This window comes from Onychostruthus taczanowskii, unplaced genomic scaffold (assembly GCF_017590055.1).
Source record: "Onychostruthus taczanowskii isolate IOZ18803 unplaced genomic scaffold, ASM1759005v1 scaffold14, whole genome shotgun sequence".
In the NCBI taxonomy this organism is placed as follows: Eukaryota; Metazoa; Chordata; class Aves; order Passeriformes; family Passeridae; genus Onychostruthus; species Onychostruthus taczanowskii.
The window spans coordinates 15,850,869-15,869,675 of record NW_024498573.1 but is presented as its reverse complement, the minus strand read 5'-3'; the positions used below and the strand labels follow the sequence as shown (position 1 = coordinate 15,869,675).

Below are 18,807 nucleotides of genomic sequence, written 5' to 3'. Positions count from 1 at the left end.
GCACCGAGACAAGGACTGCTCATAGGGTCCCATCGGTCTTCCAGCGAGGCATTTCTCCCTGACAATGCCGGTGGGGGACGAGGAAGGAGATGCCGCGGTGGCCCAGCGGCTGGAGCACCCACGCCGCGGCGTTTAGTCTTCGCTTCTGCACATCACCTGCAGCGGTCACCGAACAGAAGGGGTCAGGCTCAGAGAGCGGGGCACGGACAACAAACCCGTCCCCTTCCCCCTTTGTCTTCGGGACCTGGCACAGCTGAAGTCCCGACCTTCTTCGGGAGGCGATGCCGGTGACGGGACCCGCGGTCGGCCCTGAGCTGTCCCGCTCTCCCGGGCACCCAGCGCCTTGTCAGCTCCTTCATTCCCCCTGCAGAGGCCCAGCTCCCGGCTCGGCCGGGTTTCCACGCCTCAATCCGCAGGAAGAGAAGAGCGGCACCAGTCGGAAAGCGCGTTAATAAAATATACCCAAAAAATTAAAATAAAATCTAATAATAAGAAAACACTAACAGCTACTGCCAAGCCACTCCCCAGGCAGTGCGTCCCTCCCGGGCGCGCACGGAGCTTCCCGGAGGACGGACCCCGCTTCCCTCCGCCTCCCTCCGCCGCCCTCGTCCGCCCCGCCCCGCCGGAAGCTCCCGTTCCGAAGGCTTCCGTTCCGACCGGGCGGCGGCGGCAGTTCCGGGATCGGCATCGCCGCCGAGAGACGGAGCCGTGTCCCGAGCGGGTCCGGGCTCTCGCTCATCCCCCGCGGGCTGACCCCGCTGGCAGCGGCTCTTCCCTCGCTGTTTCTCCTGTTGCCCGAGGTGTCGTCCTCAAGCACCCTTCATTTCGGCCGGAGTTCCGCTGTGTGGGGTTTATGGAAGCCGGGATTTTCTCACGTGTTAGGGGTTGTAAGGAGATGGTGCCTGCCTGCTGGCCGCTCCTGGATCCTCTAAGGGAAGGCCCGTCTGTCCACGCGGACTGCGGGCAGGCGGAGATGTCCTTCAGCAAGAAATATTTTGGTTGCTTATTCCGCGATGAGAGCTGATGCGATAACCGCTCCGCGCTCCCAGCCTTGCTCAGTTAACATAAGTGCCACCCAGACACTGGCAGTGGCGCAGGGAGTCCCCGTTCTCCCGGGAGGCAGCCGGCACCGAGCCCTGGCCGTGGGCTGAAGGCGTTCTGCCCTGCCCGCTCCTCCGCTGCTCAGCGCGGGAGGAGTTGAGCTGAAAATCCCCCGAGAAAACACACGAGGCACCCTTACAGGTGGAGGATAAGACGAACAATATGTATGGGCGCCAATTAGCACTGACCCACAGGAAAAGCGGGCGAGGTCGGGGATTCCGCCCAGAGCTGGGGACACATGACAGCCCCTGGGAGCGGGGTTTCTCTGGGGCAGGACCCTTTGGAAAGGATCCCGATAAAGAACCTGCGTTCCCAGGGGCTGTCCGAGCCTACGAGGCTTGCAGAGATGATGATGAACACCCACCCTGGGCCTGAATTCCCGTTCTTTGCGGATCCATGCAGATCTTGTCCCGGGGGCGAGGGAAGCTCCGCGTTGTCCGTCCCTGGAAAAGCCGCGGGGGTACCGGGCACTCCGGTGGCCCGGCGATTCCATCGCTCTCCATTTGCTAAGTTCATTCCCCAGACACCATTAGAGCTGCCTCTCGGGAGCAGATGGTTCCCCTCCGTCCCGAGCTTCATCCCGGACAGATTGCATACAATTTATTAATAACCCAACAGATGCTCGGGCACTTTCCAGCTCAGATTATATTTCCTGATTGCTCAAATCCCGGCGGGGGGGAGCTGTTCGTTTATCTTCCACCGTTCCTCTTTGTGCCTTACCAGCGCCGACCCCACAAGGAGGGAAAGGGTGACATCCTTGTGTGTGTGTCCCCGTCCTAATTCAGGGTGTAAGTGTCTGATAACTAAACGAGGCCTGATGCCAGCCTTGGTTCGGCCCTCCCAGCCCCGGGAGAACCGCGGCTTGTGCTGCCGGGGCCGCCCCGCTTTCCCCCGGCACTGCACGGACCGGACCCTCCGGTGCTGCTGGTGCCCGGCTCGCCAGTGTCTGGCACATGTCGTGATTCCCGGTAAAACATCAGGCACTTACGCCCTTTAATTCCAAGGGTTGTGCTAACTGGGCCGCGAAGAGCCAGGTTCCCCCTCCCGGAGCTGCGGGGATTGCTGTATCCAGGTGAAATTAAAACATCATCATGAAAAAACTCTCGACACGAACTCCCCCAGCCCTGGGCAGCTCGGGCAGTGAGACAGGCAGAGCTGAGGTCGGTAACCTCTTCTCCCTCACGAACACAGGGTCTTAAGAGAGGAGTATTTGTAATTTAAGGAGGGGGATGTACAAGGAGATACACAGGGCTTATGCCCTGTGAGACCCCTCCTGAAACAAGATAAAATGCTCTGAGCTCCAGAAAAAGCCATCACAGACCTTTCAGCAAGGCTGTGTTCAATTTTAATGTATAAAATGGGCTTTTCTTTGCTCTGTAGGGAGAAGCACAAAAGCAGCAGGTTGTTTATCCTACTGAATAAACTAAATGCAGGTCTCTGAGGGACCTTATGCAAACCACTTACCTTGAAACACAGCCCCATGGGAAAGTGAGCTATGGAGAGAGGCACAGTTAATGTTTTACATCTTCAAAGCAGCATCCAAGTGCCTGGCTCAGCACCAGCTACCATCAGGTACCAAGGAAGGTAGGGGCTGTGATTGTAATTAGGAATGCAGGAACCACTTTTAAGACATAGGTAACAGGATATTTGGGGCTGGAGTTTATTGGAGCCTGAGGCAGGGATTAACCCTAAAGCCTCAAGGCTAAAATTAAGTCTTGAGGCTGAAGGTTAATTGCTGCAAGGAGAGTTTGGAGGGAAAATGCATTTATTATTAGGACACATGCCACAGTGTAGCTTTAAAATAAAAATAGGCAATCATTTCTGCTCAGTGGTAAAAGGCACTTCACTTTCTGTGAATGCAGGTGAGAGACACTCTCAGCAATAACAGCAGAAGAATATTAAAGTCTGTTACATTTTTCATAGCCCTTGACATTTGCAATATAATTCCACTTCCTTGCCTTCACCAAGCCAAACAGATTTAGTGCAGGGGGGAGTTTTCTTCATTTCAGCCTCTGTAAATAAAGTCAGAGACTGATGTGGTTGCAGGAGAAATAGTTCCTTCCTCCTTGCTTTACAGCAAGAAGGAAGAGTGGCATGAAATGATGGAAAGGGAAATCAGGGTATAAAAGCTGAGGGGGTTGCTAAGATGGCCAGAGGAGGGGATGCAAAGGGGGGTTGTGGGCTGGCAGAGACTGAGCTCTTTGCAGTTTCAGGCAGAATCCCTCTAATACCTTGTACCCAGAACCCACAGCAATTTCATTTCTTATCCAGAGGTTCCCCTAATACCTCAGGCTGCCTGAAATGTCCACCAGAAAGGAAGTGCAGGGAAATTCCAACACTGGTACAGGTTTCCTGGTCAGATAGTAGCTTTAAATCCAGTTTTTAATGCTTTGACCATCCTTCTTCCTTGTTTTTGCAATAACAACTGCAAATATTATCCAATGGCAGAAATTCTTAGAGTTGGTTAAATTAGACACATCTGTACCCGTAGTTCTTTCCCTTTGCTGTACACCAGCTGTGCTGGTCCTGAAAGCCATCTCCTTTTTCCTTCACAGGCCTTCCAAATGCTTACATCCTCAATGAGTTTTCCTAGGTCCCAGAATAAAGCAAAGAATGGGGAAAACCTGCAACAGCAACAAATCTTTTTCTGGATTGATCAATGTCACCACAGTAAGTAAATATTCTTCAGTCACACACATATTTCAAGGGAATGATGTAATGATGTGATCTGATGCTGTTTTGCTTATTTCTAGTCCTTCTCATTAATAAACTCAAGAAAAGGGAAATACAAGCACAACCAAAATAACTCTGTTGCAATGAGAACCTTGTAACAAACCAAACTGAAATTGTAAGGATTCACTTCCTATATTTTCCCCCTTTGTTCCCATCACAATTGCCTTGTGAATGAAAGGCTCAGATGTACTATTCATCACTTGGAGGGAAGAAACATCCATAAAGACATCCAAATGGAATCATCCTCTGAAAGATCAAAGAGACTTGCAGGTCTCTCCTGCAAGTTTATCTTCCTGGAACTTCAGCTGTCACCAGAGAAAGGGCACGTGGAAATGTTTGGGGAAGAGAGAAAGGGGTGAGGAACTGGGGCTCCTGCAGCAGTTATTCCAAGCAGGAAAAAATGTTCATTGTCTGCAGACTGCTGCTACCTGTACGGATTTCTAAACAGGCACAGGTAGTGATGCAGGGCCAGGCTCTGCAGGTTGTCCTTGTGCAGTTTGACAGGAAGACATTGAAGTTTTCTCTAAGGTACAAATCTGGTACAAACCTCTGTCTATATTCTAGACAGAAATGGTTGAATTATAAGTGATTGCAGAGGCTTGGGCAGTTCAGAAAATTGCTATGACCAGTTGGCCCTCTTCCACATGTCTTAAATCACACTACAGTCTCAGCTAAAACTCCTCTCCTCTCCTCTCCTCTCCTCTCCTCTCCTCTCCTCTCCTCTCCTCTCTCCTCTCCCTTATATTCCCAATATTTCCAGTGTTTAAACTCTGATGAATGATCCTGGCAGTGTCACAGACACACTTCCTTCTGCTCAAGCAATACCAAAATTACAACGTTGCCCTATATGTGAGATGGGAGGCCAAAAATTTGGGTCAGTAGAGCCTGATGGGTGTGCAACTAATAGGAGGCATGATTGGTGCAGGGCACATCCAGGCTTTGGGAGATTCCTGGGACGCCTGGCTCCAAATGAGACAAACAAAAAAGGGTTTTCTTGATATCTCTGTGAAATATTGCCCTGAGCTACGTGTTGTACACAAATGTGATGCATATGTGGAAGCGTCCAAATTGCCTCATTTCTTGCTGTGGTCACAGCAATGTGTTTGGCTCTTTTGGGTTAATGAAAGCAAAAAACTGTCAGCACAGAATCCCAGAGCAGTTGTGTTTAGAAGAGAGCTCTGGGCAACACTTGGTGTGTCATGTTGTGTCCCTTTCCTCTGTTCACAGCAGGTTCCTCAGGACTGAATCCAATCAGTGATTTTACTGTTTGTTTCCTTGGGATCAGCTTTCAGCATTTGAAAACTGAAAAAAAAAGGATTTATTTGAAGGGTTTTGCTTGGTTTGTTTTGATGGAGATGTGTCTGCATCGTTCTTGTTTCAGAGGTCTTTTTGTGTACATGAGCTTAAAAATGTTCCCTGTCTTTGTCAAGCCTGCTGCTCTCTGCTCATCTTTAAGGCAACAACCAGCTGTATGTATGCCAAAAGATTTTACTGGAAAAAACCCATAAAGCAGCAAGCAATCCAGTTAAGCCAATGAATGACAGCACCACAGCCCCAGCCTAGGAAGCACTGAGAGCTGCATCCAGTCTGATGCTTAATTTGCCACCAAAATAAATAAATAAATCAAGCCTTAAGCACCCTGAGGTTCATCAGGGAAACAAAAGCCAGTGCAGATTAGCAGATTCCTCACTAGTAACTGGGAGGAAAGAAATAAATAAACTGGAGCCTGGCTCACAGGCTCAGCCCTTGCAACAAATCCAGGCATTACTGTTGCCTGTATTTTGCAAATGCAGGATGTCAGGGGCTGCAAATTTCCATCAGCCACCCTAGTCAGACTTGCAGCATGGAAAACTGTCCTTGGTATTTAATATTTTAATTTTTTTTTCTTTCCTCAACATTTTGGTCTCTTTTGGACAAAAGCATACTCAGGTCTGCCCCACCAGAAGATCTGCTGTCTCTTGTCTCTGTCCAGGACTTCATTTACAAAGGGCTCACTAGACAGCTGCAGCTTGAGGGATTCTGCTGCTGCTTTATTTGCTGTGGAGAATATCAGACAATGCTGCTTTCCCAATTTTTTTTTGCTAATACAAACTTCTTATCAGGCTTAGTCCACTGCCTTGTTTACCACTTCATGGCTTTTCCACTGAATCCCAGAAAGAAGCCAGACATACAATCCTAATGAAAAGCTCAGCATGTAAAGAGAGAATTTATATTTCAGTTCTTGCCTTTGCTATTGGTTTTACAAGTGATTGCTCATCAGAAACCAATTACCCCAGAAAGACTTGGGTTTGGGTCCCTACTGATGTTAGCAGGATGAATAGCCTCATTTACAGTCTCTCAACTGGAAAACAAAAAGTAATGATAATAAAAAAAAAAAAAAAAAAAAAAAGTATTTTCTAATTCTCTCTGCCTCCATTGTAATTCACAAGAAAATTAAACTAATAACTCTCTCTGTGAGCGTGTTATGCAGATGCCAGGAGTCAGGGATAAATGTATGAAACTATCCCAGGGAAAGTCCCCCGGGAAGGAACCTCTGAGCAGACAACTATTAACGCCTTGCAACACTCAGAGCTTCTCCAGCAATGCAATCTGTGCAGAGAGGAGGCTGTTTCAATTTCCTTTCTTCTCCCTCCCCCCCTTTTTTAGTTGAATTCCACTTGCAGGCAGCAAAAACTTCCATGATTTTTTGCTGGGCTTATTTCCCACTCCATCTCCATTTCCCATTTGCATGTAGAGGCTGTTTTTTCTTTATGAAAAAAAAATTCTCCATGCCAACAGAATCAGGCTCTTCAGAAATGGCTCCCAGAGTGGTCTTCCTTCCTAACACCTTCAGCAACCAGGCAGGAAGGCTTGGGGGCGTGACGTGAGGGTCCCCGCTGTGTGCTGTGATTATCCCTGCAGCTCACATCCAAGTTTTAAATTCTTTTTTGTTATCATTTTAAAGAAGAGATAGCATTAAAAAAAAAAAAAAAAAAAAAAAAAAAAAAAGTGTGTGATTTGTTTCTGCCCACCTCCAAGAGAGGAGGAGCAGGAGCAAACTTTCAGCTCCTCCCTTGCAAGACTGGGGGTGTCCTGCTGGTCCCTGTGATTCCCTGTGTGGTTCCAGCCTGGATTTCGGGTCTGGGCACAGCAGGCTCAGGAGCCACAAGCACAGCAGATGGATGGTCCTGTCCCAGCTGGGTGCTGGTGGAGCTGTGCCTCATGTGGGTAACATGGAGGGGGCACCAGCTGACCAGAGATTTGGGAGTTTGCAGCCAAATCTTCGTGGATCTTTATGGATACACAGGAAAAGTGGAGCAAAACCTGGAAGTGATTGGGCCAGGCTTTTGCTCAAAGCAGGGGCAGATTTGGTTGAAATGCACTAGGGAGCTACAGCAGATATGAAATTTGGACCCAAGAAGAGGCAGAAAAAAGGCCAGAGGGTGATCCCTGCAGTGACAGCAGGAGCCTGCTGGAGTCTGTTCAGATATCAAAGGAGCACAACCATCAGGGTGTGTGATACCTGATAGGCACTGAGGGGTTAAATGGTTCATGTCATGGGGCACAAGGAGCCAAGAGGACTCTTGGGGAGCATAGGAAAAGGATTCAGCCCCAGATGATCATCCTTTTGATGATCTCCTTACCTTCTGGGGCAGCTGTCAGACTGTTTTACAGGGACAGATTAAGAGGAAGAGGTGGTTTAGGTACGCAAATGGATTAGAACATTGCATTTCCTAGAAACAGGAAAAAGATAAATTTTAGTTTTAGGGACTAATTTCAGGATTGCATTCCTGAAGTTTGGTCTGTTAGAGGACACTCAAAGAAAATGGCAAATCTTTTCCTCTGATCTCTGGTAAAAAGCTAATGTCAGAGGGGTGCTGGGAATGTCTCTTCTAAATGATATTAAAGGGAGATCAAGAAGGAAAGTGGGGACAAGATGAAATCCTACAGGTGGGATTCAACCTCAGATTAAACTCCTTACATTTAGATCCCTGTGTAGATATGTTCCATCTGTACTCTGGGGAGCTTTGGAGATTTAGTCAATAGAGACTGAACAACTGCAGAGTAAGAGCAATGATAAATTAATCCTAGAGTCCCCAGCCTTCACCCTCGGCAGTATGAAAAATATTCCTGTCAGCTAAAATACCAAGAAATACGGACATGGACTTAAAAGTAAACTCATCAAGCCAATGAGGCTCCCCTGTGATGCTACAGGCTAAGCTAACCTCTGAATTTCAGACATACTTGGGCTGAGTCTCTGTGCTATTGTCTGCACCATGCTGAACTCCAGTGCTTTTCAGAGGAAAATTTGGACACAGAAATTGGGTGACTCACTGCAATAGAACAGAACAAATTCAGACAGCTCATCTTTCTCTGGGTTCATGTAACAGTTTAACCCCAATTTTTCTATTTCCCATGCAGCCTGCTGTCAGAGAGTCTCTGCATCCTGGCCTATCAGAAATCCTACAAATGTTCATAATAATTTTCTTGATTGATGGTTGCTTTTCCTGCTTCTATTTCCTTTGTGTGATTTATTTTCTATGCAGGCAAAATGTATGATAAGAGACTTCTGGCGCTATTTAATGATATTTTCTCTTGTAGACATTATTGAAATGGACGAATTGGATGTGAGGACCTTAGTGAACCTTCTGGGAATCTTCGCTCTCTCTCAATTTCTTCTGATGCAGTTTTTTTCACCTGTTGTTGCAGATATTCCTAGCAATGAATTAAAATAAATATCTCATCAGGAATGCCTGCAGATCCTCTGAATGTATTTCTGATAGTTGACTGCACAAATGTTTTATTTTTCAATCCGTTTAACATGAGCTTGTTTGCCTTGCTTCCTGGCGCTGCAGAAGCACTCTGAATCCCAAATGCTGAAATAAAAATCACTGCTATTGTTTAAAACATGCAAAAATGTATCATTTATTCAAATGTAGGATTTGTAAGTCATTGAATTTCATGGGAGAAGAATCATTAGTCAAAGTGCAGGCTGCACTAGGGGTCATATTTAATTTATTTTCAAAGCCTTCATTCGTGCTTTTTGGTCCAGTGTGTCATGAGTTATTCAATACACAAAGGTGTCTACTTATGTCTCAAAGTAATTAAGCTGATTAAGTCATATTATCACTAACAAGAAGCATTAATTCCACTTGAGTGAATGCTGCAAAACAGAGCCAGTGACATTTCCACCACTTAAACTGAAAATACATTATAGGCTAACTGGGAAGCAAAAGCTTCCCTCAGCCCTGGCCTGTTCTTCCATCTGATCTCTGTGGAGGAGTTGGCAACTGATGTTTTCAGAGCAGTGAAAAAGGGAAAGGTGCAAAGCAGCAGAGAAAATCAGCATGTGACAATCATGCAGACGTTTTTCAGTGTGGCACAGGCTAAGTTATTATGACAGAAGATAAAGGATATTTATTTCTACAAAACCTCTACCAAGATCAAAAGGGAAACAGGAGGAAGGGATCCAGCCAGAAACAGGCTGCTCTGTTGGTGAGTTCAGGGGGACATTTAAGAGGCAATTTGAAAAGAAATCCGAATGGATCTTGGCCCAGTCTTGAATAAATTAGGGCGTGTTCCAGCATCATCAAGGAGAGGAGAGGAGAGGAGAGGAAGAAAAATAAATTCCTAGCATCTTTGGAGGATCTAATTAACCACTGAGTGCCACAGATTGGGCTGGATCCAAGGTCCATGGAGAGGTTCACATGGATTTTGGCTCTGTCCTGCCAATGCCATGCCCTCTGGGAGCTGAGACCCATGTGTACCCAAGGCTCCAGCCAGCCTGACCCAGCAGCCTGCAGAGTGCTGTGTCCATGCTGAGGTTCCTGGGGAATTTGCTGGCTGCCTCTTGACTCCGTGTGTGGCAGATGGGAGCAGAACTGAGCATCGGCCCCTCTGGGTCTTTCCCTCTGGCCTCTTTTCTCTCTACCTCTGGATTCGTTTTGTCTCTCTGGGACACATTTTCAAGTCATTACAGAGGTACAAATGATGTTTCCATCTGAGCAGTCTGTTCAGCACTGTGAGAGCACAAACCCCTGTTTGTGCTGGTGCCCAGAAGCGCTATGTGCCTGCCTTGCATGGCCTGAAGTGTTTTGCAGCCAACTGCACCACATGGCAGCTTTCCCACCGTCCTAGAAGCAAATCTCAAGCTGGCTGGCAGGTCCCTGAAAGCCAAATTTGCCTCTGGATCTCTGAGAGAGCTGGAACATGTGAGAGGGGCATCCTGAGAGTGTTCTGCTGAGCAGATCTCCAAAGGAGCTCTCATGCCCAGTGCATTACCAGGCTACAGAAACCAGCTAATGCTCATCGGCTGTGCAGGAGTGTTAGCACAGGGAGAGCTGTAAAAATAACTAGTTGTAGGGCAAAGACCTTGCATTTTTAATGAGACCCTGTCCCTATGGGAGATCTTCAAAGGAGATCTCATCTATTAGATGGACGATTCTGACCAGACATGCCCTTTGAAGAGGGATAGTAGTGTGGTTGAATTAGATTTATGCAAGTCCTCTCTCCCCTAAAGCATGTCCCTTTTTATTGTCCTTTTTATCAATATGGTGATTGAAATGAAAGATTGGAACTGAGCTCTTGTCAGTGCAGGTTTTCCTTCAACTAAGCAAAAGCAGATTCTGGGGGAAGGTGGGGTGCTGGGGCCTGGGCTGGGTGCTGTGCTGCTCAAATCCCTTTTGGAAGGTGCCTGAACTGAACATGCAAACCTGGGGGTCAGCAAGAAGTACAGATATGTGTGTGTGTGTGTGTGTGTGTGTGTGTGTGTGTGTATTTGTCATGGTCAGGAGTAATGGACAGCACATGGAGGCGATTCAGTGGGCATCACTGAGGCTTGGTAGTAGGGATCAAAAAATGCCAAGAAAATACTCTGGGAGTGACAGGGGAGGTGGCATCCCTGTGCCCTTTTGCTCGACCCCATGATTTTCCAAAGACAGAGATACAAAATGCAACTTTCAAATGCCTGTGGGTTTTGGGGGTCAGTTTTGAGATCAATTCCTCTTTGGGAAGCCACACCTGGGAATCTGATACAAAACAGCAGTTCCATGTGCTCATTTAGCCCTTGGTGCCATGAAGCTCAGGGTGCACTGGGTGCTTTTGGTGTGTGAGCTGGAGCACAGCAAGCAGCCGGGCCCTCCTGCAGGGGGGCTGCATCCTCTCCCAGTGCCTGACCAGCACCACCTAAAAACACAGCAGAGATACCGCCAGGGTTAATCCAGGAGGGGGAGAGGCTTGCTGCCCTGCAGGGACTCAGGTCCATTTGATGCTTTTATTACTTCTTGAGGCTGTTATTAATCTTATTGTATCGCTTTACATAATTCCCTTGTTCTTTTGAAGCAGTGGAACAGGCTGTTACTGTACAGAGGTCTCAGGGTAGCTGTTTGGGGTTCTTTTTTACCCTTAACACTCTCTGGAGACCCTTGAAGAATGCACTTGGCAGCAAAAAATCCTTCATCCCACTGTCTAATTGGGACAGGGAATATTTCATCTACCCGCAGTCAGGCAGATGTGAGCTGGGACTCAAGTCACCAGAAGCAGCCAGGTCTCTTTCATGTCCAAAGCTTTGTCCTCCTGGGCCCCTGGCCCCACGAGGCCCCTTTGAGTGCTCCCTGGCCCTGCTTCCACTGAAGAGCACATTGCCCACTTGCAGACAAGGACTTTTCTGGGTTAATCCCAAAAGCCGCATTGCAGCCTCCCCAAGCCAGCCACCAGCAGGTTCAGGGTATGGGAAGGACAACCGTGGCCTGGCCACCTCAGGACTTCATCTGGAGGCCAACTGCTTCCCACATCAAGCCAAGAGACATCCCACCAACAAACACAGGCTTGCCTATCCCCAGGGGGCTGGCCCCTACAGCTGGCACAGATCCAGGTTATCTCTGTGGCCCCTGAGGCAAGCTGTGAGTGGCTATCCAGGACACAGGGTTTAAGGGTAAATTAACCAGAGAAATCACTGTAACAACCACGAGTTGTTCTGCCATTAGTGCCACGTCCAGCCCCTCTCCCCAGCAGCTTGTGGATGCCCCCACCATGGTGCAAATTTCCCCCTGCCCGAGCTGGAGCATTGGGCAAGGAGCTGTGTGACATCTCCAGCTCCTTCTGGCCATGACTCCAGAGTGCTCCTGAGCCCAGGGAAGTAGGGAAAGGGACCCTGAGCCCCAGAATCCAGGTGAAGTGAATAAAATGAGCTCTCTGCTCCAGAACTCAGAAGGACAGATGTATTTCCTGGAGCTGGGAGTGCTGCTCCAAGAGCTGTGCAGCAATCCCTGCTGTCATGTGCAACTCAGGGACAGCCAGGAGCCAGGGTGAGCTATTAAAATACAATTTATTGGTACAAATCAGACAGAGTGAAACAAACTCAGTTTAGAAAGAGCTGTCATGTTCTGCACAGATGGATTCAAAATGAACTGTCCCATGACCAGAGCAATTGGCAGTGATGACAGACAGACTGGTGGACAGGTGCAGGGTGCACAAGGCAGGGGAGAGACTGTGCTGGGGCTGGAGTCCTGCCCTTGAGGGCTCCTGACTGCCAGCTAAAGGTTCTAAAAGAGAAACAGGGCACACTTGGAGAAGTTTGTCCTGTGCATGTGGGGCCCCCAGTGCAGGGATTCCTCCAGGCATTCAGGACTTGGGGAACACAGAGATCCGAGTGAGGGCAGGGGCTGGAGGGAAGAGACTGTCACCTGTGCTGGGGTCACTCCAATGATTGGAAACTGTTTTTTGTTCAGATGATGTTGCCTTGGGCTAGAGAGCTACCCAGCAGGGCCTCACCTTGTGCATCTCTCAGGTGCTTAAGCTAGCAGCCCCTCTGGCCATCCAGTCCGTGTGTGCACGTGCTGCTCCTGAGCAAAGGCTGGCTCTGCCCTGGACCCGGGCTATGTCCAGCCCTGCAGGTGCTGGATCAGGGCTGGAAGAGAAGCACTCATGAAGGCTGGGTTTTGCACTCACTTCCCAGAGAAAACAGACACCAATTGCTGCTCTAGACATGCAACACATCCCGCTGGATCTCCGGGACAGAGCAATGGTCACTGTCCCAGTGGGTAAGGTCAGGCTTGGCTGAACCAGGCTTGGTCTGGACACGCTTTCCATGCCTACTGGGACAGAGATACAGGCATGCAGCTCAGTACATTCATACAGCCAGACAAGACAAAGGAGTGACAATGTTTACAGAGATGAATGGTCCCTAAGGGGACACGGGAATGAGTGAACTCAAGGCAGATGTGCTTAAATCTGGTCATATGGACCTCAAACAGCACCTGCTGCCAATACAGCTCTGCAAGATGAGATGGGAGAAATTCCCCCCGCCACCACCCCCCAATCCCTGTAATTTTCAGTCTCTTGCTCCTTAAATCCTTCCCACGTGCTCTGTTGAGCCACTCTCCCAGCAGCCCCATAAAGTCTTGAGTGCTCCATACATGGAGGTGCGTGCTGTGGGTGGACCTGGCAGCTGAAATAATGCAGAAGATTCCAAGGATAGAGCCATCCAGGCTATTTCAGGTCGTTGTTGATAACCACACTGTCATGCATGTCACAGTAAGTTGTCATCTTCTTCCTCTTGCCAAAGGTGGAGAAGCTGTTTTTGTTCTCCCGGCCCAGGAACAGGGGCCCATCCTTGCTGGAAAGCAGAGTGGGGGTGCCAGGGATGTAAACGTTGTGCTGATAATCCAGGGCTGGGTACAAGGGGCTGTACTGGGGTGTCCAGATGCTGTTGGGGCCTGCTGAAGCCTTCTGAAACTCTGGAGAAAAGATGAGTGTAAGATTGGCTCAGGTCACATCCACGTCCCAGGCTGCAATCCCTGTGTCACCAGCCTCCATCCTGGTGCCTGGACACCCCTTCCACCCACAAAACTTCACCACTGCAGGGAACAGGGATGTGATGCCCCCACTGCACCTCCAAAAGTGACCAGAGGGTCTGAAATTGTATCAGCCCCAGTATCCCAATACTAACCAGAGACAGGGGTCACCAGTGTGCACAGCCTCTCGTGTTCCTTCTGGAGGGCTCTACGGATTTCCCCCATATCTTCCAGGCTCTGGGAGCTAAAGAGAAGAGACTGGTTCAAAGCTGTGTCAGACATAACCTCCCCATTCCCATATCCCCCTTCCACCTCTCCCTGTGTTCCCCAGTGCTGGACTCGGTACCTTTTCAGGGCAGGTCTCTGTGCGCTCGGAGGCAGCCAGTCTGTGTTGGGCTGCTTGGCCTGGAAAACACAGGGAACAGCAAGGCTGGTTATTGGGACCCTCTGTCAATCAGCCCTGGGACCCTTTGTCAAAAAACCCAGCCCTGCCAGCACAAGGCTTCAGCAGGCAGGGATGCAGGACATCTCCCCTTTCCCTGTGTCCTTTGTGGAGAATCAAGCAGCACATTCCTGTTCTGGGGAAACTGAGACAGCATGGAATCAGCCTGTTCCCTTCTGGACCTTCCTCACCCTCCTGAGATATTGGGGTGGTTCTGGGCTTGTCCTCTGCCTCTGGGGGTTTTAAGCCTGTCATTCTGGGGAGAGACAGGTGGTTTTCCTATTTCTGCTAATTTTTAACAGCCTTTTTTGCATGTGCAATGTTTACTTAGCCGAGGTCTGAGGTACTAAATGGTGAGAGATGCAGAAATCAGCTGTGTTCTTGATGTCCCAGGAGGGTTGCAAAAGCTGCAGGAAAATCTAATTAAGTATTAGGGGAGAGAGTCCGGGGGTGCAAGGAGACACATGGAGAGACTCTCTTGGCAGAGAGTCTTGGGCTCTCCTCGGAAGGGCTGGTTTATTAAAAGTCAAATGTAAGTGGATTAGACACCTCATCACTCTCCATCCTTGTAATCGTGTTTTGGAGAGTCTTTCTTCGGGAAAATGAGACATTCCTCATTTCAATACCTAACAAATGTTGACATCAAAATCCTGCCCCGAAGACCCCACTCCCTGCCTGCTGGCACAGCCTGGTGCAGATCAGCAGCCAGGCCCGGGACGCTGCGGGCCCCTGCCAGCACAGGGGGAGCAGAGCAGCAGCGATGCTCACACTGTCCCAGTGTGAATTGCTTACCCACGCCAAGGAGAAGCCACCCCCACCATCCCACTGCCCCTGGGGCCCTGGAGCATCTCTCTTGCCTCTAATGGGTACAAAAGACGGTGAGAAGGGATTTCCTCTCGCCTCAGCCAAGCCTGGCGCTCCCCCGGTAATTAGACCCGTCGGGAAGCTCGGTGGAGATCCCGCTGCCTGACGGCTCCTAATTCCCGCACTGATCAAAGGCTCCGGTTGTTCTCTGGGAGAAGCCGTGCCTGGTTTCCCTCGTGGCAGAGGCTGATGGAGGGGGCTGGGGGGACTGCGGAGTGCCGCTAAGCACTGCTGGGCAATGTCTTACCTCTTTGGAGACCTGGAGATGCTGGTCTGGCCGGGACCGCTTCCCGGGATCCTTCTCGTTGTTCCGGGGGGGGCTGCAGGGTTTGAGGAACATGAAGTCGCTCTGAGCAGACTCAGGACCAAGGCAGACCTTGTAGCAGTAGCCTGGGGGGCCGCCCGCAGGCACATCAAGGCAGGTGGCAGTCGTGGTCCCTGCAGGAGGCTGTGCCGTCAGGTTGGAAGTCTTCAGGCCATCAGAGGAGGGTCTGGACCCAGGACAGCAGTGGCAGCGAGGTGGCGAGCAGCTGTCCCCTTGGCGGGAGCGCCGCTCTCCGCGGCAGCGAATGGCTGTGAGAATGAGGATGGCGAGAAGGAAGGTGAAGGAGATGGAGCCCAGGGAGACAAGGAGATAGAGGGTGAGCGGGGAAGAGGAGGAGACCTCTGGAGGGAGGCTGAACTCGCTGAAGTCGGAGAGAGTCTGGGGCATGGTTTCCACCACCGAAAGCAGGAGGGACACGGTGGCAGAGAGGGCTGGCTGTCCACCGTCCCGCACCTGCACCACCAGCTGCTGCCGGCTCGCATCCTGCTCCAGAAAGGAGCGCAGCGTGCGCAGCTCACCCGTGTCGGGGGCTACGCTGAAGAGGGTGAAGTCAGTAGCCTGGAGGAGTTGGTAGGAGAGGCGAGAGTTCAGCCCCGCATCCGCATCCACCGCTGACACCGTGCCCACGAGGTAGCCAGGCCTGGCTGATCGCGGCACCAGCTCAGTGGCAACGGAGCCGTTGCGCGGCATGGGGGAAACGATGACCGGAGCGTTGTCGTTCTGGTCCAACACAAAGATGTGGACGGTGACGTTGGCACTGAGTGGGGGAAACCCCGCGTCCTGTGCTTGCACCTGGATCTGGAAGCTGCGGATCTGCTCATAGTCGAGGGAGCGCAGGGCGTACATGTGCCCGCTGTCTGAGTTGATAGACACGTAGGTGCCCACAGGCATGCCGTGGATGTGCCCGTCGGCAATGGAGTAGGACAGGTAGGCGTTTTGTTGGCAGTCAGGGTCTAACGCACTGACAGAGCAGATGGAGGCACCTGGTGCGTTGTTTTCCATCACATAGACGCTGTAGGAGGGCTGGAGGAAGCGCGGCGCGTTGTCGTTCACATCAGACACAGGGATGGTGAGGGTGCTGCGGGTCAGCAGGGCAGGTGAGCCCATGTCTCGAGCCGTGATGCTTACGTTGTACTCGGGCACAACCTCCCGGTCCAGCGCTTGCGTGGTGACCAGCGTGTAGTAGTTCCGAAAGGAGGAGCGGAGCTCAAATGGCACATTTGGGCTGACCTCACAGCTCACACGCCCGTTGTCCCCAGAGTCCCGGTCCAGAACACTGATGACAGCGATCACAGTGCCTGGGGGGGCATCCTCCAGCACGGGTGTGGACACAGAGGTGAGGGTCACCTCTGGCGCATTGTCATTGACATCGAGGAGGTGCACAAGCACCCTGCAGTGCACAGCCACAGCTGAAGGCCCACGGTCCTTGGCTTGTACGTAGAGCTCATGGAGGCTGGCCCGCTCATAGTCCAGGCGGCCCTTCAGCAGCACCTGCCCACTCCGAGGCTCCACGCGGAAGAGCTCCCGGACACGTGGCGGTGCGTGCCCACTGAAGGAGTACTCAATCTCCCCGTTGGGGCCCTCATCCAGGTCAGTAGCATTGAGCTGGATGACCAGAGTGCCAGCAGGAGCATCCTCAGGAAGGCTCACACCATAGGAGGGCTGGTCAAAGGCAGGCACGTTGTCGTTGGCGTCCAGCACTGTGATGAGGATGTGCGCCGTGCCTGAGCGTTCGGGGACGCCACCATCGAGAGCAGTGAGCAGCACCCGGTGCACACGCTGCTGCTCGCGGTCGAGGGCACGCTCCAGCACCAGCTCTGCAAACTTGCTGGCATCACTGCGTGTCTGCACCTCCAGCGAAAAGAAGCCGTTGGGGCTGAGGCGGTAGGTGTGCACGGAGTTGGTGCCCACGTCAGGATCCTGGGCGCTCTCCAGTGGGAAGCGAGCACCGAGCACGGCAGACTCGGCCACCTCCAGCACGTATTCCTGCCAAGGGAAGGTGGGCGCGTGGTCGTTGATATCCAGCACCTCCACCTCGACGCGGTAGAGCTCCAGTGGGCTCTCGACGAGGAGCTGCAGGTGGAGCAGGCAGGTCCCCCCGGCCTCGCACACCTCCTCCCGGTCAATCCGCTCGTTCACAAAGAGGATCCCGTTCTCCAGGTTCACCTCCAGGTGCTGCCTGGCCCCGGCCCGTGACACGATGCGGAACCTCCGCGCTGACAGGGTGGACACATCCAGTCCCAGGTCCTCGCCCAGGTTGGCCACGAAGGCTCCGTGCTCCAGCTCCTCCGGCACGGCGTAGCGCAGCTGCCCCAGAGCCGGGGGTCCGGCCAACAGGAGGAAGAGGAGGGAGCGGAGGAAGAGCTGCCCCGGCCCCGAGCCTGCTCCGGCCCCCATGGCCCCGCGGCAGTCCCGGGAACGAGGAGTCGCGCCCGCGCCGCCGCCTCTGCCCTCGCCTTCCCTTGCCTCTTGCACTTTCAAAGAGTTTAGGGCTCCCGGGGGCGGCGGAGGAGGGCCTTGCCCGGAGCTGCGGGGCCGAGCCGCGGCCACCGGCAGTGGTTTAACCCTTTCTTTGCTGGCCCCCGCAAGGGGCTGCAATCCGGGTCCCGGGGCCACAGCAGAATCTGTTTACCGGAGCCAGACGCACCTGAGGAAGGGACCACCTTCGGGGAGACCCCGTTAACGGCAGTGGGAGCTCCAGCAAGACCGATCGCTGCCCGGGGCACCGGTATTACCCCGCAGATGCTGCGTTCGGACCCGCGGTAGATTAAGAGGAGCCCAGATCGCGGCTGCTGCCAAATCCCCCGGCCGCGTCCCCCGCCGTGCCGGTCCTAACCTTTACCAGATGGTTAAGCCCCTCCAGACTTGATTACATTTCCCTGCACACCGTTTTCCTTGTAATGCGGAGTTTTTAATTACAGGAGCAGGGGGATTACAGCCCTGGATAAAGCTGAGCCCATCAGCGCGGAGGCATAGAGACCCCCCCCCTTTTTCCCTGCCTCCTTCCCACCCCCGACACCCCGCTTGCCCACAGCTCCGCGTCCCAAATCCTGCTCCCCCACCGAGCACCCCAGTGTCAGCCCCCTCGGGCTCTCGGCGCACGATCCTGCCCAGATACCCCAGGATCTGCCTCCCCACACCGCCAGCGGTGCCCCCACCGCGGGCACAAACTTTCCGCCCCCCGCGGAAGGCGAGGGGGAGGCGGGAGCAGAGCGAGCCGCGGGTCCCCCGCCGGCACCCGAAGCGCGACAGACGGCGGCCCCTGCGCCCCCCCTTCCCCTCCCCGCTCCGGTACCGCTCACGGTCCCTCCGCTGGCCGATCCGTTCTCCCCGCAGACCCGTCTCCAGCCGCCGCCGCGCCCGGGCAGCTCCGTGAGTCGCCTCCCACCGTCGTCGTCCCCGTCCCCGGGGCCCTCGGTAACGGGACGGGGCGGCCGCTGCCCCCGCCCCGCGGCTGCTCAGGGTGCGGATAATCCCCTAACGATCTAGTTAAAGGCTCGAAGGGGCTCGGAGCGGCTTTAGCCGGGCACTGATATTTCACCGCCTTTGTCTCTGCTTACCGGTCCCCG

The 18,807-nt window shown here is 52.3% G+C and overlaps 1 protein-coding gene across 1 annotated transcript; it reads right to left on the bottom strand.

Moving 5' to 3' along the window:
- Nucleotides 1-12,143: 12,143 nt before the first annotated feature.
- On the bottom strand, nt 12,144-17,649 carry LOC121332516 (protocadherin-10-like). The gene is made up of 4 exons (XM_041398025.1): nt 15,161-17,649; nt 13,954-14,012; nt 13,763-13,851; nt 12,144-13,550 (listed from the first exon to the last, which is right to left on the bottom strand). Exons 1-4 carry the CDS (start codon nt 17,633-17,635, stop codon nt 13,303-13,305), a joined length of 2,871 nt encoding a protein of 956 aa, XP_041253959.1. The 5' UTR covers nt 17,636-17,649; the 3' UTR covers nt 12,144-13,302.
- Nucleotides 17,650-18,807: the final 1,158 nt, after the last annotated feature.